Source organism: Papaver somniferum, chromosome 4, assembly GCF_003573695.1.
Source record: "Papaver somniferum cultivar HN1 chromosome 4, ASM357369v1, whole genome shotgun sequence".
Taxonomy (NCBI): domain Eukaryota; kingdom Viridiplantae; phylum Streptophyta; class Magnoliopsida; order Ranunculales; family Papaveraceae; genus Papaver; species Papaver somniferum.
The window spans coordinates 148,386,436-148,396,898 of NC_039361.1; the positions used below are offsets into that span (position 1 = coordinate 148,386,436).

General features: G+C 37.0%; 1 protein-coding gene across 1 annotated transcript; it reads left to right on the forward strand.

Moving 5' to 3' along the window:
- Positions 1-2,958: 2,958 nt before the first annotated feature.
- Positions 2,959-8,899, forward strand: LOC113271531 (1,4-alpha-glucan-branching enzyme 3, chloroplastic/amyloplastic-like). The gene is made up of 21 exons (XM_026521425.1): positions 2,959-3,355; positions 3,438-3,509; positions 3,684-3,748; positions 3,880-4,557; positions 4,652-4,824; positions 4,956-5,045; positions 5,288-5,363; positions 5,483-5,590; positions 5,862-5,952; positions 6,089-6,190; positions 6,333-6,435; positions 6,659-6,796; positions 7,015-7,086; positions 7,212-7,316; positions 7,395-7,472; positions 7,552-7,662; positions 7,779-7,853; positions 7,958-8,062; positions 8,265-8,350; positions 8,437-8,491; positions 8,599-8,899. The coding sequence occupies exons 1-21, from the start codon at positions 3,066-3,068 to the stop codon at positions 8,629-8,631; spliced, it is 2,706 nt and encodes a 901-aa protein (XP_026377210.1). The 5' UTR covers positions 2,959-3,065; the 3' UTR covers positions 8,632-8,899.
- Positions 8,900-10,463: the final 1,564 nt, after the last annotated feature.

Here is a 10,463-nt window from a genome sequence, read left to right on the forward strand (position 1 = left end):
TAAATGCGTATTTGGGGCTACTATTAATCGGAAGTTAACGATAAATTCATTTACTACCGATTATAGGCTCAATCAAAATTCACAAAAAATGGTATTTTTGTAAAATCTCATTTTGGGGCTACTCTGTATTCGGTAGTTATATAAACTATTTTGAATTCCGAATACGGTTGAATATTTGCAAAGAGAGCCACTGTACAATCGGAAGTCAGGATTTTACCTCACCTACTACCGATTATAGGCTCAACCAAAATTCAAAAAATAGATGATTTTGGCAAAATCACATTTTAGGGCAACTCTATATTCGGTAGTTATATGAACTACCTTGACTACCGATTATGGTAGGATATTTGCAAAGAGAGTCACCGTATAATCGGAAGCCAGAATAACTTCATTTACTACCGATTATAGGCTCAACCAAAATTCAAAAAAATGAGGATTTTTGCAAAATCACATTTTGGGGCAACTCTATATTCGGTAGTTATATAACTATCTTGACTATCGATTATGGTAGGATTTCGGTAAAGAGATCTACTGTATAATCAAAAGTCACGATAACTTCATTTACTACTGATTATAGGCTTAACCAAAATTCAAAAAATTGAGGATTTTGGCAAAATCACATTTTGGGGCAACTCTATATTCGGTAGTTATATGAACTACCTTGACTGCCGATTATAGTAGGATATTTGCAAAGAGAGCCACTGTATAATCGGAAGTCAGGATACCTTCATTTACTACCGATTATAGGCTCAATCAAAATTCGAAAAATTGAGAATTTTTGCAAAATATTATTTTGGGGCTACTCTATATTCGGGAGTTAAATAAACTAAATTCACTACCGATTATGGTAGCATTTTAGCCAAAGGTCTACTTTAATCGGGAGTCAAGATAATTTTTTTTATTACCGATTATAGGATAATCAAAATTCAAAAGATAGAGGATTTTATTTTGGGATACTTTATATTCGGAAGTTAACTAAATTGACTCCCGATTATGGATTAACTTCCTGATTGTGAAGTTATCTACCGATTGTAAAGTCATCATCGAACTGATCCGATGGCTAAGAATCATGGAGCACCGAAAGAACGAGCCACCGCGAAGTACTGAAGAGCACCCAAAGATCTGCTTTATCCCATCTCGAGGAAGATCCAAGATCAATGGTGAGGATTGGTCCCACTGACGAGGATGGGACAAGAGCATCCGACATATATCTGACGCGTGCGGACCGTCCCAACCACCCGCATTAAATACCCTAAGCATATGGTACGTGTCAATCAGTTTGTGGAAGAGAAAGAGCAGCCCTTCGCAACTACACATAACCGTTGGGGCCTTCGGTCAAGAACGAAGATACCAGCGGGATTAACACAGAGATCAAGAAGATAAGGTTGCAACTATCTCTAATAGTGGACCCCATGAATCATCCCTATAAATACCCCTCTCCACTAAGAGAGAAGGGGTCGACCAGTTTTGAGTGAATATATGAGATCTTAGGAGAGAGAAATAGGAAGAGTAAGTATGAATTCCGTTTCTACCTTTAGCTTCGTAATTCACACAGAGTCATTTGACTATCATTGTAACTCTTCAATACATAGTGAAACTCCAACCCCCGTGAACGTAGGCCTTAGTGCTGAACCACGTAAATTATTGTCTCATTTACATTCAACACTTTATCTTCTGTTTTATTATTATGCCTTGATCGTATGCATAGTTTAATTTATTCCCCCGTGATTAGACGATGACGAGCCCGAAGGCGCAGAGTCTGATAGGCATCGAACTCACATTGTTTTATATGTATTTTATCTCTCCTGATGATTTTGTACGAAATGCGAATATTGTTTGTGAACACGTGGATACCATCGTTATTTTCGTGTTCACAGAAGATGTTAGAGCAAAAGCTATCATGCGAGAGTACTCATTCAAAATGAATGAGGTCGATCCAAAATCATTCATTCATACACTTTTTGGAATGAAACTAAGAGACATGTATTCGATTGCTTGGGAGGATGTTTAGTTGCTTACCCATGTCAGATTTTCACTCTTCAAGTTAAGGGTGCACACGGTACGGTTCGGATCGGTTCTTGCCGAGGCCGAGTACCTGTACCTCCCTAACCTCGGTTCCAAAATTTTTGACCGGTACCTGTACCATGTACCTCGGTTCCGATACCATTCGGTACACGTGCGGTACCAGGTACGGTTCCGGTACTAGTCTCGGTTCCAGATTAAAAAAAAATCTAATCATTTACTAAGGGTTCTGAAAGCATAAGGTCAAACCAAATCAGAAAAACTGCGGACAACAGAGACTTCAAGAACTCAAAAATGACAGCAAAGAAAGAGATGATGGCTTAAGAACAGTTTGGCAGAACAGAGAAGCAATACCAAAATATTGCAGTTTTGGAACAAAATTCATCTTGGGATTCCTTGATCAAGCATATATCTATTTTTAAATGTAAACCTAAGGAGATGGACTCCATGTTAGTTAACATCATCAGGATTTGTAATCTAATCTATTTTTAAATGTAAACCTATGAAGACGATTATGAAGAGATGCAGCTTTGGTTCAAAACCGCGGTGAAGATCCAGAATAACAGTGAAGGGGACTCTACTAACTTAAACAACAGATCAACAATCGGGTATTACTAGATGAATGCCCAGAACAACAATAATCCAATGAATATTATTAGTTTAATATCCAAAATCTAATGGCTATAATTTTTCGGTACATTTGGTCTGGGACAGTGTGGGACCTATATAAGACCATGTACTTGTATCTCCTTAGTCCCGGTTCCTAATTTTTGGACCGGTACCTGTACCCTTTTTCGGTTCGGTATGAAAAGGAGTACGATTCCAACGGCTCCGGGACGGTCCGGCTCGGTTCGTGGCACCCTTACTTCAAGTTAGTCCCTGCATTAAAAACGCTCATTCCCAGCCTTTACTCTTACTCTAATAAAAAAAGAAAAACCGGCTGCTTACCCACCGGCGGTGCGTCCGTATTTAGAGTTTAGATGAGGTCCCTCACAAACTTGAAAATCTGAAACTCTCTTCTTCCCCCCTTCTCTCTCTCTCAAATGGCTACTTATGCAGTACCAACTCTTCCACTTCATCCACCAAGAACTAATTTCATCTCCTCTTTCAATTTCCCACTTCATTATAACAGTTTAGTCTCTAAAACAATAAGAACCACCATTCCAACTCAAAAATGGAGAAATTCCAGAAGAAAAACAACAATTTCAGCACAAGAAAGAAAAGTATCATCATCACCAAACAAAAAAAGCAGTGAGAAAGGGTTTGACCCAGCTGGTTTTCTCACCAAACATGGCATTACGGATAAGGGTTTTGCTCAGTTCCTGAGAGAAAGGTAGAAATAGTATTTTTATTTCTCTAATTTGAAGATAACGCACAGATTTTTGGTAATCAATTACAAATGTTTCTTTGATTAGGTATAAGAGTATCAAGGACCTTAAAGAACAATTCTTCCCTCGCTTTGCTAATGTCATGGAACTCTCTTCTGGGTTAGTTGTTTTTCCACTATTCAAGTTTTTATCTTTTCTATAAGCATGTCAAAACTGTAGTTGAGGTGGTGGTGCTGGCAATGTTGTTGTGGTGGCTTAGGCATATGCATGTTGTTGTTTTGTTTGATGTTTTGTCTATGTGAAATTGATTGATTTGGTTTGCTTCATATGAAGGTATGAGTTAATGGGTATACATCGAAATGTACAACACCGATTGGATTACATGGAATGGGCACCGGGTATTACTTCTATAGCATTTGGTTCTTATAAATTTGGTCGTATTGAGATTTTCTTTTTACAATGAGATTTGGGTGTGTAATCCCAATTGGCTTAGCTTTATCTATCTCTAAATTTGATTATGTGAATACAGGTGCACGTTATTGTGCAGTGGTTGGTGATTTTAATGGGTGGTCTAACACAGAACACAGTGCAGGAAAGGGGCATTTTGGTCATGATGATTTTGGGTATTGGTTTGTTATTCTGCAAGATAAAGTAAAAGAAGGGCAAGTACCAGATGAATTGTATTTCCAGCAGTATAACTACGCAGATGACTATGACAAAGGTGACAGTGGTGTTACAATTGAAGAGTTATTTAAGAAAATGAATGAAGAGTATTGGGAACCTGGAGAAGACCGGTTTCTTAATAAGCGTTTTGAAGTGCCTGCTAAGTTGTATGAACAAATGTTCGGCCCAAATGGACCCCAGACTGAAGAGGAATTGGGGGAAATACCTGACGCTGAGACAAGATATAGAGAATGGAAAGAGAAACATAAAGATGATCCTCCCAGCAACTTACCTCCATGTGATGTAATTGACAGTGGAAAAGAATATGATGTTTTTAATATTGTGGATGACCCCGTTTGGCTGGAGAAGTTTAGAGCTAAGCAACCTCCTATAGATTACTGGTTAGAACTGCGTAAAGGAAGGAAAGCATGGTCCGAGAAGTATAATCCAAGTATCCCTCATGGAAGCAGATACAGGGTTTATTTTAACACTCCTAGTGGCCCTGTGGAACGTGTTCCTGCTTGGGCTACTTACGTGCTTCCAGGTAAAATTTGTGTGATCGTGATTGCAATTATTCTTTTGTGCCAGTTATCAGTATATTAATATGTTGGGTACACATTACTGGTTATAATTTTCAGAAGTAGAGGGAAAGCAATCAGTTGCAGTCCACTGGGAACCACCTCCAGAAGAGGCATATAGATGGAAAAATGAACGTCCAAAGGTTCCAAAGTCCCTTCGTATATATGAATGCCATGTGGGAATTAGTGGATCAGAGCCGAAAGTTGCTTCTTTCAGTGAATTTACTGAGAAGGTAATACCTACTATGCTGTTTTGCCTCCTAACTCCAGAGAATGTTGTTCGACTCTTATTCTCATTGTGGCTCTGTGCTCCCCATACCCCAAAATATAATTTACCGTATCGTCACATTATGTTCCGTTTCAGGTCCTTCTACACGTGAAAGAATCCGGATACAATGCAATTCAGTTGATTGGGGTTATTGAGCACAAAGATTATTTCACCGTCGGTTATAGAGTGAGTTTAAATTTAATTAGTTTATCCTTTTTGTCTCGTTGAAAATTCTTTGTTGTTTCTCTTTGACCTATGCTGGTAGAAAGTACAAAATATTTGATATAACTTAATGTGCTCTTCTATATTGTCTCCCCTGATTTCAAAGCTTGAAAAGTGGATTAGTCAGTTATTCCATACTTTTGCCGCATTATCATGTTTCACGTTTCATCAAAGGCCTAATCCTCCTTCACCTTTCTTTAATGCAGGTGACCAATCTGTTTGCTGTTAGCAGCCGATTTGGTACTCCTGATGACTTCAAGCGTTTGGTTGATGAAGCACATGGTTGTCTTCTTCCATAAGCTAGTGCTTGTAGAGTTTATTCTCAAATTTTGGCTTTACAATCGCATATTCGCTTCTGAATCTGACAAGGTTTTCTGCTACTTCTTCTGTTCCTATTACAGGTCTTGGGATGTTAGTCTTCTTAGATATTGTTCATTCATACTCGGCAGCTGACGAGATGGTCGGCTTATCCCTATTTGATGGATCAAATGATTGTTATTTCCACACTGGTAAGCTGGCCGATGGTCGTATATAAAAGCTTTACATTGTTGTTGCTCAACTATTTTAAGGACATGCATACTTTCTTTTATTGTATTTAAGGACCAAAAGTTTGGATGTTACTTGCTCCAGTGAGTGGGTTCTCACCATCCCATTTCCAATAATAATAATTTTATCATGATTACTAAATATAAGGGAACTTAAAACTGAGGCATTTTTTTTCACTCCAGCTTGCCATTTTATCATACCTAAGACCCTTGTAAACCTTTCGCACTTGATTAGGTAAAAGAGGTCATCACAAATATTGGGGTACCAGAATGTTCAAGTACGGAGATCTTGATGTTCTGCATTATTTGCTGTCTAATTTGAAATGGTAATCTGTGAGTCGTAGTACTTCTTTTTGTTCAACTTCTTTTGGTTATCAAATGTTGGTTTGGAGAAATTTCAGATGGCTAGCCTAAAATCTTCTGATTGACGTTGGCATTGTTTACGTTTTAACTATTGAACAGGTGGGTTGAGGAGTATCAAGTTGATGGTTTCCATTTTCACTCACTTTCATCTATGATGTACACACACAATGGTTTTGCTGCTTTTACTGGCGACATGGAGGAGTAAGTATTTATTCATCTAAGTAATTTATGTTAGTTGTTATTACCATATGTGTCTTTTTCCAGTATTAGTTCTCTAGTTCAAGGTCTACTTGCTTATTGGTTCTGTTTTAAAGTATCTCATTCAAGAAATTGTTTACTTTAGGTATTATAATCAGTATGTAGACAAAGATGCTTTGATATATTTGATTTTGGCAAATGAGATGCTGCATGAGCTTAATCCGAATATAATAACAATAGCAGAAGATGTAAGTACACTTCTCGTTTTCTTTGGTTCAATACAATCTTCAGTTCAGATTGAGTATTTTCTTTGCATATCTTATTAGGAGTCTCAGTAATCTGAAAATTGTGTTGAAGTATTGTATTAATGCCCTGATCAAACGAAGGGAGCTTATTTGATTTCATTAACAGTTCAATTTTTGTTTTTACCTCTCAAATTAACGTTCGAGTGAATATGGTTCTATTGTGCAGGCAACTTTTTACCCTGGATTGTGTGAACCAACTTCTGAAGGTGGATTGGGATTTGATTTTTATGACAATATAACTGTATCAGAGATGTGGTTATCGTTACTTGAAAATGTCCCTGATCATGAATGGAGCATGAATAAGGTTAGGTTGTTTCATTTTCACATAAAATACATATACTGTGCGAAATTTGTGCTTTCAGTGAGCATTTGTGCACATAGCTCTTTTTTTTTTTTTTTTTTTTTTAATCTCTAGAAATGTTAGGATTTTTAGTCGCCTACTATACAAGCACCTTTAGGCCTTGTTAGAGCCTTAATGAAGGTTTAGCACCCTGATCTGATATTAATCACAAATTGGCACAGGTTGTAAAGACGCTGTTAGGCAACGGACAAAATACAAATAAGATGCTTATTTACGCTGAAAACCACAACCAGGTAATAACAAACATGGAGTCTTCCACTTCAGCATTCCACGTTCAGCAAATGCCTCAGACAATTTTCTAATCATTTCTTATATTACATCTTACTTATTTCTGATCCTTCAAGTAATTTTATGACAGTCCATATCTGGAGGGCGTTCATTTGGGGAAATATTGTTTGGTGGGACTAAAGAGCCGTCTTCTGGTTCAGAAAATATGTTGCTTAGAGGATCATCATTATACAAAGTATGCTTCTTTTCCAATATACTGTTCTTTAAACTCTAAAGTCTATTATATATTTACAAATTAATGGTTTGAATCCAGATGATTAAATTGATTACATTTACGATAAGCGGACGAGCATACCTCAACTTCATGGGGAATGAATTTGGGCATCCAATGGTAGGTTCTGTACATTTATATATATTTGTGATTAGAACTTCTATTTTTATATTTAATTTAATATATTTTCTTTTGCTAGAGGGTGGAATTCCCTATGCCTAGCAATGATTTCTCTTTTTCACTTGCGAACCGTCAATGGGATTTGGTGAAAGACAAGGGAGTGCATCAGGATATTTTTTCCTTTGATAAGGTATGGGTATCTTTATCTTTATATAACCATGTCCTTTACATGACAAATTCATTTATGTAACACGGATATGATGCCCGAGGCAAATAATCTTTTGTAAACCACCACATCTTATGCAGGATATGATGAAGTTGGACGAGAGAATGTTTTCAAGAAGCTTACCCAAAATTCACCATGTAAATGATACTACAATGGTATGTGGACCACATTTTATTCATTGGTTACTGTAGAACCAGCAAGGTTTTACTGTGTTATAAGTTTAAAGTTATTACTAAGTTGGGGAAATTTTGCTATCCAGGTAATATCTTACATAAGAGGTCCCTTTCTCTTCGTTTTCAATTTTCACCCTGAAAATTCCTACGAGAGATATAGTGTTGGGGCAGATGAAGCTGGGGAATATCAGGTTAGTGAATCATAAACTACACATCCAAGAAGACACAAAAAGTACTTGAAATGCTAGGAATACCATAAGTTGCTTTCGTTGATAAACATGCTTGTCATGTTTCTTAGCTTATATTTCAGCATAAACTAGCTAGTCTTTCTTATCTCAACAAGAGCATTACGGATTGAGTAGTGGATGAATATGATAAGAAATATTTTTACAGCTTATACTTGATACGGATGGTGTCAATTACGGGGGACAAGGACATCTTAAAGATGATCAATATCTTCAAAGAACCATGAGTAACAGGTATTTCATCTGCTTGTTTTCATTTCCATACGTGAGCATTACTTGATGAGTTAGTTTTCCTTAGCTTCCCATTGTTTTTTTTATAGAATTGATGGACTCAGAAACTGCTTAGAGATTATGCTGCCTAGTAGAACTGCTCAGGTTTGTCATTTTTTATCTCTAAATGTTTAAGCCAACCTTGTTATTGCCCAAGCTCTGGTATCAAATACTTGCGAACATGTGAATCTTTGATGTTTCAACAACTACAGGTCTACAAACTAACTCGAATTCTACGAGTGTGAACAATTATGCGTTCTGGAGTAAACTTTTGAATGACACCAACCAAGGTCCAACAAAGGAAATGTGAGGCGAGGACTAGCTGGTTTTTGCCCCTTTTTTTTTTCCTTTTTATTTTAATAGGAAAGATAAATTGATTCAATAGCTAAACTTGTTGTACATAGAGTTTCTCTTTAGGACAGTTCCTATGGGAATGAACAAACCCATATTTTTGTTGAGCCAGGTGGATGACCAAACTGGTTTTTCCATTACGGTAAAGCACTGGGCGTTAGATCACTAAGCGCGCCATCGACGGACAAACTCTGGAGTTTGTAGGTAAAGCGCCGGCGTTGGTAGGACAAGGGCTGGAGTTTAAAGCTCCAACGCGGCGCTTGAACGTATGACGCTGGCGTTTGTAGCAAAAACGTCAACGGGTAGTTTTTTAAAATTCAAAATTCACTTTTTACCTCTATAAATTACCATCAATTTCAAACATTTCACTCACACAAAAATTCACTTCTCTTGAGTTTTCTCTTCTAAAATCTATATCTCAGGCTGAAAAGGTGATCACACTTTTTGCGATGCAAAACTTGAAGTTGTTGTTTCTAAGATTTGTGGGAGTTTTAAAAAGATTGAAAATTGTAAGAGGGAAGTGCAAATTTTTGAAGTTGCTCCAAGAAAATGTTCCGCTAAAAAGCAAAGAAGAGCTCCAGTTTTGAAAGTTAACAACAAAAAATTCAAAAACAAAGGCTAAACTGTCAAATAGCGCGTTGAATGGAAGATACGTCAAATGAAAATAAACAGGAGGACAAAACTTGTGCTCGATCTTTATTGAAGTTGTTTAGTACGTTTTATTATTGCCCAAGTTTATATCTTGTAAAAGAATTGGCATCAATGAATGGAAATATTTAGATTTTAAAATAGAGATTTCCACTTCAGATTAAGCGAAATTTATTACAATTTAAACTTGCAAATAACATCAAACTACATTTTAATAAAACACAAAAAAAAACAACATCAAATCCAACAACATTCTCTTTGTAGAGTTCATAACGTTCAAAATGCTTAAACTCTCTTCTGCTTTCTTCAGTAAACTTGGTCTGAGCGATAGTTTTCTGTAAAACAGATAAACAACAAGTTCAAATATTTATGATGCAGTTGATCAGTGAGGACAAAGGTAAGATACTCACCAGTTCTTCGTTGGATAATCCAGAATAGCTATGGTGAACCAACCACAAAACTTCCATATAATGTTTGACTTCCTTAGTGATGAATGCAATTCTTAGCTCTAGGCTCTTACTGTTTCTTATGGTTTCGGTCCGCGATGCTACAAAATGTCCCAATACTCTTTCCCAGAAATAGTCATTGTTCATTGGTCTCATCAAACGATGTATCCAACATCGAACAAGAGTAACATCTTCTTCCATTGTAAAGACCGGGAGCGACATTCGAGTGCAGTAAAAATGTGCTTGAGATGGACCATCTTTTAGAATTCTAAAACACGCTTCGTAGCGAAAAGGTTTGCCGTGAGCTTCCTCCCAATTATCAAGAGCTGTTTGGATCACTTCATCTTCAATTACACCGATGAACTTTTCTCGATCAATTTCCATTACCAGAGGAACAAATGGCTGGACTGTAAGCCTAATAGATTGAAGACGAGCACGCAATCGACGAGCATCTGAGTTTCCTGGGTTTCCCGTCAGTTCTCCCAAAAAGAACCGTCTTGAAAGCCCATACCGGTGATTATCCTATGAAAAAAATATGCTTTGCATGTTTTTTTTTTTACTCAGTAAGGGAAAAGTTTATTAATGAAAAATCATGGATTCCACAAAGCGGTGGAGAACATGAGAGAAAGTTT